This window comes from Andrographis paniculata, unplaced genomic scaffold, assembly GCF_009805555.1.
Source record: "Andrographis paniculata isolate CXL003 unplaced genomic scaffold, ASM980555v1 Contig45END, whole genome shotgun sequence".
NCBI classification, from domain to species: Eukaryota; Viridiplantae; Streptophyta; class Magnoliopsida; order Lamiales; family Acanthaceae; genus Andrographis; species Andrographis paniculata.
Genome location: NW_026137579.1, coordinates 3,716,082 through 3,735,983, shown reverse-complemented (window position 1 = coordinate 3,735,983; position 19,902 = coordinate 3,716,082). Strand labels below are relative to the sequence as shown.

At 39.4% G+C, this 19,902-nt stretch overlaps 7 protein-coding genes across 16 annotated transcripts; 3 read left to right on the top strand and 4 right to left on the bottom strand.

Annotated features, from left to right (window-relative positions):
* The first annotated feature begins 171 nt into the window (after positions 1-171).
* Positions 172-1,271, top strand: LOC127252219 (uncharacterized). 5 transcript variants are annotated; one of them, XM_051276307.1, is made up of 3 exons: positions 175-419; positions 523-969; positions 1,060-1,266. In XM_051276307.1, exons 2-3 carry the CDS (start codon positions 645-647, stop codon positions 1,077-1,079), a joined length of 345 nt encoding a protein of 114 aa, XP_051132264.1. In that variant the 5' UTR covers positions 175-419; positions 523-644; the 3' UTR covers positions 1,080-1,266. The 5 variants fall into 5 exon arrangements, with proteins under 5 accessions (XP_051132261.1, XP_051132264.1, XP_051132263.1 ...); XM_051276306.1 differs by having other exon boundaries at positions 1,054-1,266; XM_051276305.1 differs by having other exon boundaries at positions 179-419; positions 1,051-1,262.
* An 80-nt stretch (positions 1,272-1,351) lies between these two features.
* Positions 1,352-7,810, bottom strand: LOC127252215 (acetyl-coenzyme A carboxylase carboxyl transferase subunit alpha, chloroplastic). Of its 6 annotated transcripts, none has more exons than XM_051276298.1 (13): positions 7,598-7,810; positions 7,366-7,457; positions 6,379-6,760; positions 6,207-6,281; positions 5,891-5,998; positions 5,580-5,740; positions 5,262-5,376; positions 5,017-5,171; positions 4,593-4,644; positions 4,445-4,513; positions 4,069-4,146; positions 2,855-3,974; positions 1,352-2,784 (listed from the first exon to the last, which is right to left on the bottom strand). In XM_051276298.1, exons 3-12 carry the CDS (start codon positions 6,718-6,720, stop codon positions 2,856-2,858), a joined length of 2,274 nt encoding a protein of 757 aa, XP_051132255.1. In that variant the 5' UTR covers positions 6,721-6,760; positions 7,366-7,457; positions 7,598-7,810; the 3' UTR covers positions 1,352-2,784; position 2,855. The 6 variants fall into 6 exon arrangements, with proteins under 6 accessions (XP_051132255.1, XP_051132257.1, XP_051132251.1 ...); XM_051276300.1 differs by having other exon boundaries at positions 6,379-6,728; XM_051276294.1 differs by lacking the exon at positions 7,366-7,457.
* LOC127252218 (steroid 5-alpha-reductase DET2) lies at positions 1,506-2,276 on the top strand. The gene has a single exon (XM_051276302.1). It carries the CDS (start codon positions 1,506-1,508, stop codon positions 2,274-2,276), a length of 771 nt encoding a protein of 256 aa, XP_051132259.1.
* A 370-nt stretch (positions 7,811-8,180) lies between the features above and the next one.
* LOC127252217 (E3 ubiquitin-protein ligase HAKAI homolog) lies at positions 8,181-11,742 on the bottom strand. The gene is made up of 5 exons (XM_051276301.1): positions 11,497-11,742; positions 10,233-10,554; positions 10,045-10,103; positions 8,979-9,487; positions 8,181-8,890 (listed from the first exon to the last, which is right to left on the bottom strand). Exons 2-5 carry the CDS (start codon positions 10,479-10,481, stop codon positions 8,301-8,303), a joined length of 1,407 nt encoding a protein of 468 aa, XP_051132258.1. The 5' UTR covers positions 10,482-10,554; positions 11,497-11,742; the 3' UTR covers positions 8,181-8,300.
* Positions 11,743-12,325: 583 nt separating this feature from the next.
* On the bottom strand, positions 12,326-14,135 carry LOC127252164 (60S ribosomal protein L35a-3). Its single transcript, XM_051276229.1, has 4 exons — positions 13,988-14,135; positions 13,663-13,891; positions 13,046-13,088; positions 12,326-12,505 (listed from the first exon to the last, which is right to left on the bottom strand). Exons 1-3 carry the CDS (start codon positions 14,053-14,055, stop codon positions 13,047-13,049), a joined length of 339 nt encoding a protein of 112 aa, XP_051132186.1. The 5' UTR covers positions 14,056-14,135; the 3' UTR covers positions 12,326-12,505; position 13,046.
* A 1,547-nt stretch (positions 14,136-15,682) lies between these two features.
* LOC127251825 (O-fucosyltransferase 19) lies at positions 15,683-18,620 on the top strand. The gene is made up of 7 exons (XM_051275717.1): positions 15,683-16,422; positions 16,745-16,820; positions 16,920-16,990; positions 17,062-17,150; positions 17,227-17,592; positions 17,674-18,150; positions 18,241-18,620. Exons 1-7 carry the CDS (start codon positions 15,850-15,852, stop codon positions 18,464-18,466), a joined length of 1,878 nt encoding a protein of 625 aa, XP_051131674.1. The 5' UTR covers positions 15,683-15,849; the 3' UTR covers positions 18,467-18,620.
* Positions 18,621-18,658: 38 nt separating this feature from the next.
* LOC127251826 (heme-binding-like protein At3g10130, chloroplastic) lies at positions 18,659-19,435 on the bottom strand. Its single transcript, XM_051275718.1, has one exon. It carries the CDS (start codon positions 19,346-19,348, stop codon positions 18,749-18,751), a length of 600 nt encoding a protein of 199 aa, XP_051131675.1. The 5' UTR covers positions 19,349-19,435; the 3' UTR covers positions 18,659-18,748.
* Positions 19,436-19,902: the final 467 nt, after the last annotated feature.

Sequence of the window (19,902 nt, the reverse complement as noted above, 5' to 3'; positions counted from 1 at the left end):
AAATTTAAAATTTTTACTATTCAAATCTCATCTCAAAATCCAAACCCCAGACAAACACACCCTAAATGTGCAACACACTTGTGCCAACACTAGAAGTAATAATAATAATAATAATAGATCTTTCATCTTCTTTAAAGTTTAGCCGGCACACAAATACAGTAGTATAGGGCCTTAAAGCATTCATAGTGATGGAAATTCCAGAGTGAAAAAAATTGTTAAATATTTAATGCCGTATGGAACGGGACACGAATGGTAAGCTGTCAATGATATAGTGACAATTACAAAGAAATTAGGCAAAGATCCCAAGTATGCATCCGGCGGAGAAAACGATTATTTTTGGCAAGTGTTTCTTCTGTTGATTGGTGCGCTTCATCACTAATCTTTGTTTTCTTCTCCGACACACCTGCATCGGCGGCCAGGTCAGCTTCCTTAACTTGCTAATTCCGAATACTTTGCTACTGACTGTGAGTTGCCTTTCAAGTTAATCATCTGATTTGATATCTGTCTCGGGTGATAATTTAGGTTTAGGGCTTTCTTTCGGATTGAAATATCCATCTCGATTGTCGCCAAGGTTGCTAATTCCATCACGATCTTTATCATAGATAGAGGGGTCATCAGTTGAGGTTGTTGGTGCGTTTGAAAGCATGAATTTCAGGAACATGGAAGAGTTCTGGGCGTTTTACATAAGCCAGCACTCGAAACGAGGGACAAGGCGTTGGCATTTTGCAGGGACATTTTGCAGTATTATGGTGACGGTATATTCAGTGGTGTCCTGTAATTGGTGGTGTTTGATGTTGGTGCCCCTGATTGGGTATGGCATGGCTTGGTATAGCCACTTCTTTATTGAAGGGAATGTTCCTGCAACTTTCGGACACCCCATCTGGTCTCTCTTGTGTGATTACAAAATGTTTGGATTGATGCTTGCTGGGCGAATGGATGCAGAAATCAAGAGGCTTGCTGTTCTTGCTGGTAAACTCACCATCAATCGTATCATCTTTTCATATCATGATGATGATGATGATGCTTTACTCTAATTTTGACCCAATAAAGAAGTTTCAGGTGACACAAAATCAAGCTAGTTGAAATGAGAAAAGACAGTGACTGGCCCTTTGATCTGATTGCTGTCAAATAAGCTGCTGCTGGTGGTGGTGGTAGCATTAGGTTTCTAAAGTGATTGTATCAATGATTGTGCTTAGAATAATCAGATACTATCTTTCCAATCAGTCTTGTGTTGAAGTTGTTAATGGGATTAAAGAATGCATCACAACTCACACTGTTGCAGTTGAAATCATTAGTATAAATGTGAAAAGATCCCTAAAATAAGTATATTTATCAGAAGGATTAGTTAGTCTTCACCAAAATATAAAAAATAAAAAATAAAAATTGTTGAACAAAACAATTCATACACACACAATAAATAATCATATAATACAGTTTCACATTTGTCAAATGCAAAAACAAATCAAGCCAGATCAGAGTGAGTCGTGAGATCTAGGAAGCAAGCGATGGTGTTTTCCGACGAAGGAGCGTTCAATTTCTGCGTCCTGGCCATCTACCTGATCACGCCGCCGACCGTCGTGTCCCTCCTCTTCCTCACCGCCCCGTACGGAAAGCACAACCGTCCCGGATGGGGCCCCGCCATTACGCCGCCGCTGGCCTGGTTCCTCATGGAGAGCCCCACCTTATGGCTCACTTTCCTCCTCTTCCCCCATGGCAGAAACTACCACAATCCTCGGGCGCTGATTCTCATGTCGCCGTTCCTCATCCATTACACCCACCGGACGATCGTCTACCCTTTCCGGCTCTTCCTAGGGCCAAATAAATCAGGCTTTCCGGTGAGCGTGGCCGTGATGGCGTTTGGGTTTAATTTGTTGAACGGTTATTTGCAGGCGAGGTGGGTGTCGGAATATGCCGATCTGGAGGGCGATGAGTGGTTCTGGTGGCGATTGGGTGTAGGGGCGGCGATCTTCGGCTGCGGGATGGCGGCGAATGTGTGGTCGGACAATTTATTGATAGGCCTTAAAGCTCTCGGCGGCGGGTATAAAATACCCAGAGGTGGGCTTTTTGAATGGGTCACCTGCCCAAATTATTTAGGGGAGATTTTGGAGTGGTTGGGCTGGGCCGTCATGACTTGGTCTTGGGCCGGAATCGGGTTCTTCGTGTACACGTGCGCCAATCTGGTGCCGCGTGCTGGGGCCAGCCACAAGTGGTATTTGGATAAGTTCGGAGAGGATTATCCAAAAAGCAGAAAAGCCGTCATCCCATTTCTCTACTGAACATCTTCATCTCATTTTATAAATTATGTGCTCTGCTCTGCATGTAGTAACAGTTCCAATCAAATCAATCTTTCTGGGCTGCATGCAATAAACTGCAATTTGTCACTTGCACGTTGATATAAATAAACAATGGTAATCAAAATAAATAAACTTGCAACTGGTACTAAGATAGATATACTCTACTGAAAATTGATTGAGGACAGCAGACATGTAAATGGATTTGGTTCGAACGCTAATACAAATTATTCAATGTTTTCAAGGACTCCAAATTCAAAACCGGACTGAATCCACTTCAGAAAGAAACATTGAAGCCATATAAATTACCAATCCTTAGCCAAAGAAAAAAAAAAAAAAACAGAGAGAAAAAAATGGACAAGGAAATCCTCATATATTTTGCATGAATTAAATTCCATTCTCTATGGTCTTCACAAAGGTTGAAGATCTTTCCTCTAGCTTTCAATAGACAATGAGGTTCTCCCCCATTTACAGCAACCACCAACCATTTCACCTGTGAATAGAATTATATCAGCATCAGCATCAGATCGACTAACAACTAAAAAAAGAAAATGTGCACTTACATCAGGCACTTCCGCGGCTAGCTTCTGCAGTGACAGTTACTTGAGCCTCGTCGGATTTAGACTGTTCATCTCCAGTACTTTCTTTAGAAGATTTTGTACTCTCTAAGACCTCAGCTGTTAGTTTTTCATGCTTCTCCTTTAATTCTGGGGTGTTTAGAGCTTCTTTAATTGCTTGCTTGATCTCTGACTCCAATGCCTCAATCTTACTCTTTGCATCTCCATCCGGGGTTAAACCAGCTTTCGCCACCTCTGCCTTCAGTAGCTCGATCTTATCTTTCAAATCTGAAGAACTGACAACATCATCTATTATCATATGAACTTCTTCGTTGAAGGTGGATAGTTTTCCCATTGTTTCAGGGGTGGGATGGACCACTTGCAGATCCATAGATTTAAGTACAGCATCAAATTCTGAATGTAATTCACTCCGCAGCTGCAGCAGTTTCTCTTTCAGCTCCGGATTTGAACCAATATCTGTCACCCCTGAGTTGGCCATTTCAGCCTTAAGCGACTCAATCTTTTGTTTCACCTCTGGCCGATTTGTGACTGCATTGAGCCTCTTTTTTATCTCGAGTTTTAATTCATCTTTTTTGCTACTCTTCTCGGAGAGATTCAAATTTTTGGATAAATCTTCCAGCAAATCAAGCTTGCCTTTCAGGCTGGAGTAATTAGGTGCTGCAGGTAGTTTTTTGTCAAACTCATCCCTCACCTGCTCAATCTTTACCCTTAGAGCAGGGTTCGCAGCCTCATCACTCCCACTCCTTGATTTGGCAATTTCTTCACGCAACATTGAAATTTTGTCCTCCATGCCAAGAGCTCTTGCAGCTTCAGCATATTCATAATCAATTTCTGTCTGTAATTTCTCAATCATGTCCTTTAATCCTGTCCTTGGGAGCCCTCCAGTTGATTTAGCGCCATCTAGAATTTGTTGTTTCAGTTTTTCGACTTCTTCTGCCAACTCTGCCTCTGAAGTTCTGGTTATCGGAACTATGGGATCTTCTTTCTTTTTCATGTTGACCTTCCTTTTGGGATCAACGGGAATTCCTTCTTGGAATCCACCAAGTTTCCGGAACTTTTGAGCTCTGTGTTTTAGTAGTGTCTCAGTGTCCATCTTTACAAGCTCCTGAGATGAAAGTCATGTCATTTAGTTGCCTAAGTTCATATCTATGTCAGTTATGAATGCCCCTACATAGGAAACGGAAGGCTGGCCTACTCACATCCATTGATTCAATGATTGCAGTTTTTATCTGTTGAGAGGTCCAATAAGGGTCTGCATGTGCGCCACCAAGAGGTTCCTGGAAAAAAACCACAATTTGTAGATGGTAAATTAGATGGTGAGATCAGAAATCAGAAGAGCATCGACTAATTATAGCTGAAGAAACACAGCCACACAGGTAATCAGCTGAGGAAATATCCCCACATAGGAAGCAACCATAAATCCAGAAAAAGTTGCAAAAATATCGTTTCAATGACATACTTGATGAATATTTAAGAGTTATGCTATAGTGAAACACATAACAATCATAATAGTGTTACAAGGACAAAAAGTTGGATGCCCGCGAATAATCAATGTAAAAGGTCAATGAATATTACTGGGATGACACCATCCGAAATTTGTAACTTGGTTAGCTCTGTTGCTGTAATCCTCAGCTTCTCAGCAGCCTGGGGAAAATGAGTGCATTAAGATACAATTATAAAAACTACCCTTGACATGCATACCAGATCTGCATGCTTAAACTACCTTTGGAGAAGCTTTCGCAGTCTTCCACAAGATTGCAGCACACGCTTCAGGGCTGTCATCAGATAGAAGTTGAGATGAACAAATGAAAAAGGAACCGCATTTTACATGCAGAAGGGAATAAAATGTTGTGCGGGAAGAATAAAGCAGGGGAAGTAAGAGATATATAATCAAACACTATTTTAAAACAATGTCTCGTGTATGATATGCTCATTGCACAAAGGAAAAAAGAAAACAAGGAGTTGATTTGTGTGCTCGACCTATTGCAATGAATTTATAATGATGAAAGTAGTTCGTAGAATTTTCAGTCTAAAGATTTTATTAATACAAAGAAATGGAAGTAGGAGAAATACATCAATATGACACAACAAACACAGAAGATGCAATAGTATTTTAATCTAAAGGCATCAGCATATCAAATAAGAACCTGGCAACATAGAAAACTGCATTTTCAAGCATTAACAGCTTGTTCCCACAGCCAATAGCAAGGGCACCACCAGAGCCACCTTCACCCATAACAATTGAAATAATAGGCACCTTCAAACCAAACATAGTTCTCAAATTATGAGCTATCGCCTCGCCCTACATGTACAAGGAAGGAAAAACCAACACTTAGAGTGTGTATATATAATTGATTAATTATGCCTGTATTACAAAAATATAGTTAAGTACTTGGCCGAGTTCCTCAGACTTAACATCAGCATAAGCCCCAGGAGTGTCAATGAAGGTGATAATCGGGAATCCATGGTGATCAGCATAGTACATCATGCGAAGTGCCTTCCTGTAACTGTTGAAAACAGTATCTTAAAATTAGCACTAGTTATAAAGATTTTTTCTTATTTTATGTGTAGAGGTTTTTGGAAGGTAGAACTTCAGAAGTAACTGAAATTTTACATTATTCTTACTTAGAAACTTGGACATGAAGGATTGGTCTCTCATCCACATTCACACAAGAACAATAAGGCGGGAATTAATAATGTGCATGCTTACCCGTGAGGAGTAGGCATCCCAAAGTTCCTCTGAATATTCTCTTTTGTATTTCGTCCTTTCTGATGACCAATGAACATGTATCTTTTCCCATCTATAGTACCAAGACCAGTTACTATAGCTGGATCATCGTATCCAGCTCGATCACCATGAAGCTCTACAAACTGACCAATGAAAATAAAGATTAGCTCTACCATATTTCTTAAAATTTACCTCCTCCCATCCCTTTCCCGAAAATATATATATCACCCAGTTAAAGAAAACTATCTTTGAAAGAATTTAAATACAAATTTAGTAAAGGATGTTCCACTAACCTTCTCAGTAATATTGAAGACATGATCGAGAAATGTTGGCCTATTAGGATGCCGTGCGATGTTCACACGTTGTATGGGTGTTAGATGAGTATAAAGATCCTTCAAAGCCTGTAGCAAACAGGGAAGATCAGATTGAAAATATAGCAAACATCAATATTAGACAAAAACGTAAGTTGCTGCTTAAAAAGCAAAATATACTTCCTGAAAACATGGTATAAAAGTAAAGGCAGCATACATTTGGATCATGCTTGAATAGTGAAAGTTCACTTTAGATTATTGTTTCATAAGTGAACACAAAGGAATGTACTGACTTAACCTGTTGATATTTATTCTCTAGTGATATAATTTGATCACTGAAATCCAGACCAGTTTCGTTTGCCATCTTTTGCACCTGCATCAAGTAGGCAAAAAGGACAACCCATCAATACCATATTTCATATGAGGAATTTACCTTGATATGTACACCCAACAAAATTTCTGTGTCATACATCGATGATTTTTTTCTGCAGGTCCATAAGAGGTTTCTCAAAATCCAATGTAACTGGCTTAGGCTTCTCTTTCAAAGGCTTGAAAGGTGAAAGGTGGCTAAGGACTCCGCCTTTCACATTTGGATCGGGATCTTCAGGCCATGGATACTCATGTTTTTTCACTTTCCTAACTTTTGCAGATATAGTGAAGTTTCTCTGTTTTGCTCCTAATTGGGCTCTTCCAAGGGTTCTTAGGGGTACACCACAAGCCCCATTACTTGAGCTCCGAAGATGATCTGAGGCATTGGACTTGGAGGTCAAGTTTCCAGTAAATGATACTGGAGACTGGGTGATGGAGGCCATTTATCCACCTGTGCAACCAGAGTAATCAGGACTAAGGAACCTACAGATATAACAAAAAATAAGACCTATAAGAAAAACAACAGAATAGCAATCAATCATAAACAATTTGCAGAATCAATTCAGAAATCGGGGACTGAACTTTCACAAGATAAATTCATGGAAATCTCATGATATTTATACACCCAAACATAATCCGCTCCGGAAAAGGAAAATTAAATGTTACAGATAAACACTAATGACAATTAATCAACTTCGTTAATCTAAGCAAGCTAAGAATGCAAATTATTTAAGTATATAAAAACCCAAACAATGTGTAAGAGGAAATCAATACATATAAAGCGCATTAAATTCTTAATTCAATAAAGTGTCCATTTTGAAGATTTGTGAAGGTTGAAAGGTATTGTCCTCCATGGAAACTACCATTGCCTGGATAAAGATAATTAGAAATGCAACTACTAGGAGGAAAATGGAAACATTTCAAAAGGGAAAAGTTACAATAAGAAAGGAAGTCAAACCAGAAATCAATCGACACCAGCTTCCAAGAAATTAGGAATCAGAAAATAAGAAAAATAGCGCAATTTCAAGGGTTAAAAAAATCGCAGCTTCACATCCAGCACATTTTCATGTCACATCACATTTGCGTACCAATAATTACACAACTATATTCAGCTGAATCCACAAAAATCACAAAACCATTCTTGAAGCTCAAATCACGACGGAAAATCAAAACTCCTAAGCTGCAAAAAATCCGGTAAAAGATAAAAAATGCAGATTCCATTAAACGAAACATCAGAATCCATGCATCCAGCGCAAAAGCTGTGCGAAGACTCACAATACAGAAAAGCGTTGTCATTATTTCAAAAGGAAAAATGCAAACCTACGAAGTCGAAAGGCAGGGAATTGGAAAGAAGCGCGCAGAGAGACGGAGATGGATCGGGCGAAATTGATGCGGCCGAAGGTAGATTAATATGCGAAATGAGACATGGGAAACACCGTCAGATTGAGGTCTGGTTTGTGCTGATTCGCAATCACGGAACAGAGAGAGAAGAGTAGTATAGATTTATGGAGTGTAATTTTCGATGATTTCTATGCTATGCTATTGTGCCAATTCTTTTTAAATAAAATAAAATAAAATGTGACAACGAAATAAAAGTCAATAAAAAACTACCAGTGTGTGTTGGCTCAATTAATATTAGTATTATTAATGGCACCGTTTTTCGCTTTGGTTGTTAACTTAAAATCAGCAATAAATCCACCTAATTACTGATCAGATCAAACAACCAACTCTAAATTGGTTTTTAATCGCCCACATAATTTGATTAAATAAAAATTTTTCTATCTACGTAATCCTAAATTGATGGTTCAAAAAAATTATGAGCGACTCTTTTTCCTGTGTCTCCAAATTTGCAGCAACAACAACTCCACTCAACACTGTCACAACAATGTTAACATAGCAAATATAAGGAAATTGCAATGCACTTGTGAAATAAGGCCGATAAAACAATGTAATTCAGTGTTCAACACTCGGAACAAAAGGATCTCTCCAACACCATCGCTCGTCAGGCAACTCAAAGAAGAGCCTAATCTTGGGCACCTCCATAGCTATCTCCATCTCGGCTGTCGGACTGCCATCCAAAGCCTGGTGGTGGTTCATGACTCCCATCACCAAAGTATGGCCTGCCACCCCGCTGAATTTGAGGCAAGTGAGAAGGGCCTAGGGGAGGGGGAGGAAGATGGCTGGGTCGGGATGACAATAACCCCTTTGCAGCAGCATCTACAAAGTTTCCCCCTTGCCTTTGTTCTGCTGCAGCATTATTTGAAGGCATGGTTCCCACATTCTGTCCATAATTACCTTGGAAGAATCCTCTTCCTTGAGGATCAAGCTTGGTAAACCCATCTGAAGTGCCCTTGGGTACCATAGGAGGTTCCAAAGGCACAGAACCTGGTACCATGTTCCATGGCTGAGGATAATTTTGTGAATAATTCATGGATCCAGTAGGGCCAGGCTGGAAACCCAACACCGAACCCTGTCCCTGTCCCTTTCCTGGTCCAGCTTCAGGAGTAGGATCTTGTCTTCCAATCTCATATGGAGCACCAAAATACTGTTGTGTCCCATCAGATGCATAAGGACCATAACCAAATTGCGGAGCAATGACTGAATTTGTATGAACTGGTAACAAAAAGTGAAAAGATTAATTGAAATCCATGGCCGAAGAGAAGAAGGGTAGTATGTAATATTTACTCGTCCAGAAACTGACCTGAATCCTGTCGTAGGTCACTCGAGCCACGAGGGGGATCAAAATTTTGATGGGGAAACTGGATTTGGAGAGCAGCTCTATCGTAGATATGAGGTTGATTCCCATCAGGATGTTGCTCTGATGGATAACTAGGGCCAGAATAAGGAGGCATAGGCATTGGCATTGGCCTTGACTGTATGACAGGCCTCGTGGGCGGTGGGTCCCTTGACAGGGGACGCTGCATTTTGTCTTCACGATCATGAACCTGAGTATTCGGATTAGGAGAAAAAACTTGTCGTGGGGGTGCAAGAACCGTAGAATCAGATATTGAAGATTTCCTGATACTGATTGCTTCTGTTTCATTTCCTTCTTTTTCCTTGCCAGGATGAAGAAGGTCAGCATGTATCTCATTAATATGAGACTCAAATTCAGTTCTCTTCAAGAAGGATTTGAGACAATGAGGAGCAGCACATATATAGATTCCTTCCATCATTTTGATAGTTTGTATCTTTTGGATGCGTTCATCACAACTGTGTACCAAAATAAATAATAGACAACAATGCAAACCACTTAATTGGTGAAGATAAAACCTCAACACAATATGCAGATTTTCCTTATCATTAATATATTCATGCACATTTTCATTTATCCAACAAGATTATTCAGTCGTTCATTCACTTCTTCTCATTACCAACTTCTAAAAATCTTACACAAGAGATTGCAGCGTTGGCATTTATGTCTTCCATCGGGTTTTAGAAATTCCCTATTTATACCACAATCACTACCTCTTGATGCAGACATATCATAGTCACTTTTGACATAGGTAAAATTTTGATTAGTTGAATGCTGGATAATGCATTGTAGATGAAGAGAACCTGTGACTGCCTTTTTTGTTTCATTACCCAAGCAAATCAACTGTGTTTCTTATTACATCAAATTTTCGTTATCTTATCTACAATATTAAACTATGAATGACAACTGACCTATGAGGAACTACCCACAAACCAACTGAACACTGACAAACTCACTCTCATTCTCTTCGAAGTTAAAAGGTGCAACAATTTAAAGTTACAAAGATATGCCTTACAGGTAGCAGAGAGAGTCACTCCGAGCACAATCCAAGCAGAAGGCATGCTCGCAGGGGCTCTGCAATATAAACAATGGTTAATTCAGCAAAGTAAAATCATATTTGATTTGGTGTTCATATTTTTGTGAATTGATGGTGCTAGAGTTCAAAATGGCTTGCACCAGAGATATGGTAACTGCCCTGCTTACCAGTCGCCCATAGATAGCAATAGGGAAATCACATCTGACACAAAAATGAACTCGCTCGCCAAGCTGGCGACGAGACCTACGTCCAACAATCTTGACAGTAGCATTTGCACTTGCTGACCCTAGGCTCTTGGCTACAGGAAGATCGGCAAGGACAAGGTGATCGGGGCATGCAACTGTGACAGAATCTGCGGGTGCATGCTTTATGCTTGCACCAACTTCACTGGATGGTTTGCTAAGGCGAATTTGCATCTTTCAGGATATTTCAATAAGAAACGGATAACTATACTTCACCACAAACTGGAAACAGTAAATCTTAACACTTCTGCAGAAAAAATGCAACTATCATCAAATGCAAAAACTTGAGAAACATTAAAGAAAACATTTATCAAGATATCAGATTTTGATAGTGAAATAGTAAAAGTAATCAAAATTTGTCTCATACTTCATCTTCATGCCAACAGTGTAAAGCAACAGTTAATAAAAATGCTTTGTTAATTTTAAACATCAAAAGCAAGGTGGGAAAATAAAAAAATTATATATACATATATATGCCATAACAAAATTAATGAGAAAAAGGTTTCAACTAGAATTTATCAATTGAGATTAATTAGATTTAGCAAGAAAAATCAACAGGTCTGAGAATAAAATATTTGGAGGTTGTGTCAAAAATTTTGAACCCTAGAGCTAAATATCTACAAGAAATCCCAGGACTTCATGCATATCTTGATATGCCATATACAAGATCCCCTCGGAGTGAAATAATGAATCCTCAGCAAAGAAGTGAAAGGCATAAACACCTTCATATCTAGACATAAGCTTTCTCTATCAACCTTCTCTAGAACATAAAAGATTCAATTTGGATAAAAAGTGAGTCTCGTTACATCAATCAAAATATGTACATTGACACCAACTGTCCAGCTGCACAAGGGGAAACCTAAGAGGGTGTTCAGTATAAGTATGCTTCCCGAAAATTAGGTGTATCAGGGATATTGAAGTGCGATGAATTACACTAGGAAAAATCACTTACAGCACCCAGGAACTTAGCTCAACAGAAAGTATGCAAATCTAAAAGGCACATTAGATAAAAACAAAAACAAAACAAATAAATGAAGTAGCTCCACCGCTAAACCTTGAAAAGAAACAGAGAAAAAAAAAACACTCCAGTAATCAATCTTCGTAAAATAACAAAACTCAAGCCCCATAAATTCCAACCCACCAAGAAATTGAAGTGATTCAGAATCAGAAACATCAAGAGAAACGTTACCAGACACGAATTTTCACGAAGAAAAGGAGGTTTCCTTTAAACCCTAGCAGCGAGATTGGGAAATTTCGTCTGAGCGATAAGACGGTTAATCTCGCGATTAGATGATCCTGCCACGCTCGGCCCCTTGTATAATACCTATGAAAATTAAACAAGTAAATTACTCCGCTTACGGATTATCGTCCAGACACCACACCAGAGAGTTGCTCGACCAGTTTCGAACCGCCGGTTTCTAACGGACGGTTAATCCACGATTAGATTATTAAAAATAGATTATTTATGGGCCCCGTAATTGGGCCTAGCTATGTTTAAACAATCCAGTACGAAGATAAGACCAATACACTAGACAACGTAGACTAGTTTAAAGCCCAAATATCTTTCAGCCGTACGGTGGCATCTAATAAATAATAACAATATCCTCAACGGCCCATTGACTTTATTCATTCGTTTTAAGAATTGCAAACCAGGGATGGCCCGATATATATCAAGAATGTCGAATATATTGTTACTTCATTGAATTTTTTAATATGTTAAAAAATATATATCAATATTACAACAAATATTCGAACCGAATTAAAAATAGTAATTTTGATATTAATATATCAATCGATATATATAACAATATGCCATTATTTTATATTATATACCAAAAACATCAAAATAATATAATATTATAGTAAAGAACATTTTCAATATAGTATCATATAATACCCAAAATTTTGAAATTACCAAAATGTTTATTTTTTTAGGGTTTAGGGTTTAGTATTTGTTTTTATAATATGGAGGATGTGATTTGCAGCTCTTATTTACCAGCAAAGCTAAAGCGTGAAAATAAATTGCAAGAGTAGCAGATAAGTAAGCCCAAGAACAAAAACTCCACCACATCATCCACGTCCATAAATAAAGGGAAAAACGGCTAGTTTAATAACTACTAATACAAAAGTTTCTTTATGAACGAACTCAGTCTCAATCCTTGACAATCGAGCCACTTCACCTCGCATCTCTCAATCAGCTGCAAATATGTAAAAAAAGAATCAACAGCTTCAGAATGGATGGTGACAAAATGGAGAGAGAGCATTCAAAGTGTATCATCATTGTAAAGAGATAGTCATATGTAAGATGGTCTTCTGTTAGTAGGAAATCGATCCTCTGTTTCTATTCTAGCAACTTGTCTAGAAAGAGCAACTTTTGTTCTCTTACATACAGAAGCACATAAGTATTAAGGTGTGTTTCGTTGAGATTTCATTTCAAATTCAAATTTTTACTATCAAAATATCACACATGCCATTATTGAAACAAAACATTCAAAACTCCGGAGTCAAACCCAAAACCAATCTGAATCTCAAGGAAATCACTCATAGTTCCACCCTTGAAAAACAACCATGACTTGCCCAATGCACGCATCAAATACAAATTGATTGCATGCATCAAGAGAATACTATCATACGATCCAAGTAGAAGCATTCTTTGTCATGTTGGGTCTCCAATTTTTTCAGTTGATAGTATTAGAAACTGACTGACACAATTTGAGAATAAGAATCAGAGTTATCACCTCAGATGTTGCTTGGATACATGAAAACCCGGACTCTATTTCCCTGCATACAGAAAAACGTGAAAGATTCAGAATACATTATCTCAACAACAGTGAATCTTCTAAAACCTACTTAAATCTTACAACCCAAACAATCCTGGGAACTCTTTATCAATATTTTGCCAAAAAAATGAAAAGCTTCATCATACCATAACATACCATACTCGCATCAAGCATTATATTATATAGAATATGCCTATGAATTTTGATTTTATTTCATCTTTCTGTTTATTTAGTTCTTTGAAGATGTGGATTTTAAGGAAATCAGTAATGGGAAGCTCCAAACGAAAATACACTTCACAGTGCAAAAGTTTGAGAGTCTATGAACTTGCCTAAAGAAGATCTCGAGGGAAACCCTAGATAAATTCTATTTGACTATATTGAAAAGTTCTCCCTAACACCTAACTACTCCGAACTCGGGATTTCGCATAATGGCTTATTCATAAACCCTATTCAAATGAAACTAAAAATTTCATACGCCAGGATTGCAAGCATGTCATACAACTATCAACACGAAAAAATCACAAAAATTTAAAGGCTTAAAACTAAACACCAGGCTCAGCCAGAGAAAAAAATACCATGGACTTTGGAGGAAGGTTAGATTTGAACTTGGCACGAACCACGCCACTGTTTCCGTGGGGACGAGTCACTTTTCCCCAGATGCAACGATAGTGGGAGCCGTTCTTCTTAACCTTGGCCTTGTAAACGTACGCCATTCGCTTCCCCCGGTACCACGCCACTTCCTCCTGCGTGTTCACTCCCTCGATCTGTATCAACGACGTATTCGGATATTGATTCGACTTCGACCTAACATCATCAATTACACGATCAATTCAATCCAACCCACCAATTTCCACTACAACACAAAAACATCGAAAAAAAAAACCCAATCCTCCCGCCTACCTTTTGTATCCAAGAATAGTACCACGAACGTAAAGCCTGACTCGCTCACCTTGCCGACCCTTCACCATTGCTCCGATACGCAATCGTCAGCTCTCCGAGACGCAAAGGCAAGATGAACAGCAGAAACCCTAGATCGCGTGTAAAACGACTATATATATAGATACGAAATTTTGGTCTTCATCTAAGCCCAAATAGAACTAAAAAAGCCCAGATTGTAAATTGGGCTAGCCATAATAGAATTACCGCACCCATATTAACCGAAAATGGGCTTCTGGTACAAGCCCATTTTTAAAAAAAATCAGCAATTTCTTCTTTTTTTTTTTGAAAAAATACTATTTCGAGAGATAGGTAGAATATCGGAAGCAATAAATATATTATTATTTTATTTGGCGTGCATGTAAGTGGTCCTCCAATTGCATATTTTAACTAACAGTCCCAAAAGTGGTAAAGGGTTTGTTGTTGACACTTATTTTATATTACTATTTGTAATATAAAAATATAATTGCAGTTTGCACCACATTATTATTATTATTATTATTATTATTATTATTATTAGATGTATATGGCCTCACCGTTGGTGGCGGCAGCTGCACGCTAATCTATGTACGTATTTAATCATAACTTGCTCATGCTATTTTCAAATACAGCCCTTGAATAATTAAATAAATAATGTAAATAAAATTCATCATATATATGTGTATGTGATTGATATATATCTCTACAAAGCCAGTTATAATTGGGAGTTACAAATAAATCAACACGTAAAAGGAAAAAAGCATGATTTGCTACGACAAGCTAAGTATGAAAAAAAATATATTATATTTTGAATATATTAGATAAATATGGATTGTTGTTATTTCATTAGACAATATTGGGATTATCTGTTGCGTTTAGATAAACAGATTTATGGGCATCAGATTTGAGTCTCATGCAATTTTATTACATCATGCATTTATTTTTAGTAAATTTTAATTGGCCATCCAAAACATTGACCAACAATCTGGTGCATAGCCTTTTCATTAATATGATTATATGATTTCAGCTGATGCAGACACAGTCCCAGTCTCGTAAAATTTCTTTATTCCAAATATAGGAAACTGAATTTAGGGGGAAAAAATATTGAAGAGTTACTGAATAACCAATAGAGTCACTGTTTGTTGTGTATATTAATCAAAAACCCCATTACCATCTAATTACTCTGAGGAAATGTAACAGATTCCACCATCAATAAAAAGATTTTAATAAATACAAAGGCAAGAAAAAAGTGAATGCCAATAACTAAAAGGAACTAACAATTCTCATATTTATTGCAATTTTTGGTTTAAGGGCAGTTTCGTACCTGCACTATTGATTTATTTTTTTATATTTCAGATCTGGTCACAAAGTCGCAATAATCAGATCATATTTGTAAGATTTGAGTTTATACGTATTTAAGATAGAGTTTATATAATAATTTGTGTAAATGACGGAATAAATACCAAAATCTTATGCTAATGTGAATTAATTCAATTATCAAAGTCAACAAAATGGAGAATTTAACAAACTCGAGATTATATTCATTCATTGTAAGTCAAGAATGTTTACATTACATAATTTAATTAATTAATTATGGTATGAGTTGTCCCTTGGATTACGGCTTGAGAGAAAAGAGACATAAAAACGACATCGTACAATACGAGATAGATATAAATATATAATAGATACAGGCAGTGGCCGGGCATGAAATCAGTACGTACAAGAAAACAAAGGGGTCACGTTCATGGCCGCTATTCCTCTCTACATTCTCTCCCTCTCTTTCTGTCTGAGTCTGAGTCTGACGATGCCGACGCTGTAATCCGCTATTCAATCGTGTTTTCCAATCAATGTCAAGCGGCGGAGCCACCACCAATTCGCCCAAAGCCACCGCGCAAATCCACGGCGCTCACCACCGTCGCCGGACCGCCGATCCGACTACCGACCAGGAGAAGGAGAAGCCCGCGGATCACGTGCAAATCGGATTGGATTGTTGCAGAAGCGACGGGGATAGAGAGGTTTTCGTCAACAATTATAGCATCCACAACCACAACCACAGCCACAGCCACGGCGCCGCGAATCACCGGATCGTGTTGCCGCGAAAACGTTTTCCGGAGTTTCTGGTTTTCTTCTTTGAGGAATGCCTGTTGAGTGCCTGGGGAGCCTTCAATTATTTGACCTCGAGGAAGAACATGGTGCGTTCCATTTTTATGCTCCTCCTAATGATGGTGGTTGTCTCCGCGTTTTTTAAATTCTCCTTCCTAATGGGCGGCGCCGGCGGCGGTGGGACAGGCGACAAGGATTTTTTGCGCATTCAGAAGTTTAAGAATGCTCTGTTGTCTAGCGCTCATATGGCAGTTTTTGACAGAGAGTCGTCCTCTTCCGGCGCTGCTTTGCAGAAACGGATAATGAAAGAAAATCCGGTGAGTTATTACTGTCTTCTCGTTAACACTCGATTTCGGAGGTTGATTCATTTGTACTTCTGGATTTTCCCAGGATTGGCAGTTTTGCTTTCACACGTTTCTACAATTTTTGATTGAAATTCATACAGTCCCAGTTGTGTTATTTTAAATCATTTTAAATCCAAATTGTTCGATTGAGAAAAGCTTTTGTTGATGGCGACGGTTGATTGAAGTTTGAATAATAGTCACGAGTTTATTTGACCGTTGGGCTGCTGCACTCTGCAAAATCACTTTCGTCGTCTTCCTTATTTCCAGTTTTATTGCTGAGGCAGTTCTGTGACAGGTTCCAGAGATATGGACGAATCCCAACAGCAATGGCTTGCAGCAATGCGTTGCCCGACAAAGGGATCGGTTCATAAGTATGGTTGAATTCCTCGATCCTCTCAGATTTTTGCGACTGAGTTCCACTGCAAACCATATGCAATTCTACTGATATCATTGTCCTGTAATTGGTTCAGGAACATCGACAGCCACGAATGGTTACATTCTAGTCCACGCCAATGGAGGATTGAATCAAATGAGAACAGGAGTAAGGCCAAGTTAATTCTTCACACCCATTTATTACTACATTACAACATCAGATTCTAACTATGATCACAGATCTGCGACATGGTTGCCGTGGCAAAGATCATGAACGCCACTCTCGTGCTTCCCACCCTCGACCATGAGAGCTTCTGGACAGATCCTAGGTGTGGTTTCTGCAATAAACTCAATCTTGTAATAACTCCTGCAAGCAAGTTTTCCTAATAGTTCTTCCATCTGCAGTGGTTTTAAGGACATATTCAACTGGAGGCATTTCATATCAGCCTTGAAGAATGACATCGAAATAGTTGAAGAGTTACCATCCGAGTTTGCAGCAATGGATCCACTGATCAAAGCTCCAATCTCATGGTCGAAGCCAAGTTACTACAGGCGAGAAATTCTTCCATTGCTGAAGCAGCATAAGGTGATCTTGTTCACCCACACAGATTCGAGGCTTGCCAATAACAACATGCCGCAGTCTATCCAGAAACTGCGGTGCCGAGCAAATTACATTGCTCTACGCTACACGCAGGAGATAGAAAATCTCGGAAGCAAATTGGTTGCGAGATTGAGGAAACACGGTGAACCCTACATTGCCCTGCACTTGAGGTGTAGCACATCTCATCCTGTCTGTTAATTTACACAATTCTAACGACATGTCACCCGACCTAACCGCCTGATGTTGATCAGATACGAGAAGGACATGCTGGCATTTACAGGATGCAACCATAATCTGACACCGTCGGAAGCAGAGGATCTTCGCATCATGAGGTACAGCGTTAAGCATTGGAAGGAGAAGGAGATCGACAGCGAAGAAAGGAGGCTGCAAGGAGGCTGCCCGCTGTCTCCAAGGGAAGCGGCATTATTACTCAAGGCATTAGGCTATCCGGCCTCGACAAGAATATACATCGTGGCAGGGGAAATATTCGGCGAACAAAGCATGGACGCGCTTCTTGCAGAGTACCCCAACATTTTCACTCACTCGAAGCTTGCATCGCTAGAGGAGCTTGCGCCATTCCGAAGATATCAGAATCGCCTTGCGGCCTTGGACTACATAATAGCCTTGGAGAGTGATGTGTTTGTGTACACATTCGACGGGAATATGGCGAAGGCAGTGCAAGGACACCGGAGATTTGAAGGTTTCAGGAGGACTATAAATCCCGACAGGTGTGTGTGTGCGCGCGCGCCTCTTCTTACTTACTTGTCCATGAATGAACTTAAAAAGGCATTTTCTCTGTTTTCTTGGTGGTGTTCCAGGTTTAGTTTTGTTAGGCTAATTGATTCTCTGGATGGGGGCTCCATTTCTTGGGAGGAATTCACATCAGAGGTCAAGAAATTGCACAGAAACAGAATAGGTGCACCATACTTGAGGCAGCCCGGAGAAATCCCAAGACTTGAGGAGAATTTCTACGCCAATCCTTACCCAGATTGCATATGTAACAGAACAGAGGAAACCATTGACACATCGTGGCTGGAGAGCTGAAGACTAGGAAAAGATTGAAATGGGCATCCATCCCAGAAACAGGGCAAGATTTGTATAGCCGTTTCTTTTTCTATGTTGAGGAAGAGATCTGCCCCAAAGAGATGAGATGATATTCTTGTGTACAAAAAACCGGGGGGGGGGGGGGGGGGGGTAATACACATTGATACATACACACACTTGAATACAAACGAGTTTGATGAATTAGTTTATTGCATAGAACTACAAGTATTAATTTTTGCAAAGAAGATGGGGTCCCAACTCCCAATTCCCAAAGGCCAAAACTCACTCCACCGGAATCATGACGTCATTTGTCCGCAGCGGCGGCAGAGTCCACGGAGGGTTGTACCTGGCAAGCAAGAAATCGCCGGCGATCTTGTACCCATCTCTCTCCAGGCACTTGCTCAATTTCTCCACCTTCTCCGCCACCACGTCGTCACGCGCCACCCCGCTGAATCGAGTCACGCCGTATTTCTTTTCCCCTTCCTCCCTAATCACCACCCTCTCGTCCACCGGCTTCGGCGCGTCCTCAGCTTTGGCGTACTTTGATGGCAGAATGAAGGCCATCGTCACCATCTCTCCTCCGCCTTCATTCTTGGTCACCACCGGCGCGGTCATGGCGATCTTCTCCGACGCCGTTTTGGTTATCACCGGAGCCGTCATCGCGATCTTCTCTGGCTTTGCGTTCTTCGGCTCGCCGATGGCGCCGATGTAGCTGGCGAGGATGGTAAAGCCGCCGTCTTTGCCGGATTTGAAATCGGCGGCGCTGTAGGTCACTTCCGCGATCACCGACGGTGGGTACTTTCGAATTTCGTAGTCGTCGGTGACGGCAATAGCTTCGTATTTCGGCGTCTCGACGGTGATTTTCCCAAGTATGAGACCCATCTTAATCCGATAGTAGTCACGATTGATTAATCAAATGGATGTATATATTTTATAGATATAAGACAATGGAAAGTACGATGATGATGATTAAATGAAAAATCAACTCATAGCCACGAAGAATCCTGATCAATTGTGGCATCGGCAATGACACGTTTTCACCCACGTAACCACGATTTTATATGAAATTTGCGATTTACAAAATTGTGTACATGACTATCAGAGACAAAAAGCTTCCAACGTCAAAACAGGTAATGGTAGAAAGAAGAAAAGTGAAAATATTATTAGGGTCGAAACATCACAAATGACATGGCCATGTATTGGGCTCATTAAATGTATTGCCCCAGGCCCATACTCAAAAACCTGACTTTGCTGGGAATTACTAATAAAAAATCAAACAAAATTAATACAAGTAAATAAATTATTAAATACACTTTGATGACCGCACAACGGTTAAAATTCTAAAATAATATAATTACTATAATTATATGTAGTGGACTACATACATATATCTTTTTTATAAATTTAAAAAGTATAGACATATTATTCCATAAGGA

What these genes read in the sequence shown, in the direction of transcription:
- LOC127252215 (XM_051276298.1), bottom strand. Translation starts at nt 6,720, where the DNA reads ATGGCCTCCATCACCCAGTCTCCAGTATCATTTACTGGAAACTTGACC. An exon ending in TCTTCAATATTACTGAGAAG is followed by an intron (nt 5,741 to 5,890) that starts GTTAGTGGAACA and finishes TTCATTGGTCAG; the next exon opens with TTTGTAGAGCTTCATGGTGA. An exon ending in GGGATGCCTACTCCTCACGG is followed by an intron (nt 5,377 to 5,579) that starts GTAAGCATGCAC and finishes TGTTTTCAACAG; the next exon opens with TTACAGGAAGGCACTTCGCA.
- LOC127252219 (XM_051276304.1), top strand. Translation starts at nt 645, where the DNA reads ATGAATTTCAGGAACATGGAAGAGTTCTGGGCGTTTTACATAAGCCAG.
- LOC127251825 (XM_051275717.1), top strand. Translation starts at nt 15,850, where the DNA reads ATGTCAAGCGGCGGAGCCACCACCAATTCGCCCAAAGCCACCGCGCAA. An exon ending in ACAAAGGGATCGGTTCATAA is followed by an intron (nt 16,821 to 16,919) that starts GTATGGTTGAAT and finishes TAATTGGTTCAG; the next exon opens with GAACATCGACAGCCACGAAT. An exon ending in AGCTTCTGGACAGATCCTAG is followed by an intron (nt 17,151 to 17,226) that starts GTGTGGTTTCTG and finishes TTCCATCTGCAG; the next exon opens with TGGTTTTAAGGACATATTCA.
- LOC127251826 (XM_051275718.1), bottom strand. Translation starts at nt 19,348, where the DNA reads ATGGGTCTCATACTTGGGAAAATCACCGTCGAGACGCCGAAATACGAA.
- LOC127252218 (XM_051276302.1), top strand. Translation starts at nt 1,506, where the DNA reads ATGGTGTTTTCCGACGAAGGAGCGTTCAATTTCTGCGTCCTGGCCATC.
- LOC127252217 (XM_051276301.1), bottom strand. Translation starts at nt 10,481, where the DNA reads ATGCAAATTCGCCTTAGCAAACCATCCAGTGAAGTTGGTGCAAGCATA. An exon ending in TTGCTATCTATGGGCGACTG is followed by an intron (nt 10,104 to 10,232) that starts GTAAGCAGGGCA and finishes TTTATATTGCAG; the next exon opens with AGCCCCTGCGAGCATGCCTT. An exon ending in AGTGACTCTCTCTGCTACCT is followed by an intron (nt 9,488 to 10,044) that starts GTAAGGCATATC and finishes TTTGGTACACAG; the next exon opens with TTGTGATGAACGCATCCAAA.
- LOC127252164 (XM_051276229.1), bottom strand. Translation starts at nt 14,055, where the DNA reads ATGGTGAAGGGTCGGCAAGGTGAGCGAGTCAGGCTTTACGTTCGTGGT. An exon ending in ACTATTCTTGGATACAAAAG is followed by an intron (nt 13,892 to 13,987) that starts GTAGGCGGGAGG and finishes TGATGATGTTAG; the next exon opens with GTCGAAGTCGAATCAATATC. An exon ending in ACCTTCCTCCAAAGTCCATG is followed by an intron (nt 13,089 to 13,662) that starts GTATTTTTTTCT and finishes TTCTGTATGCAG; the next exon opens with GGAAATAGAGTCCGGGTTTT.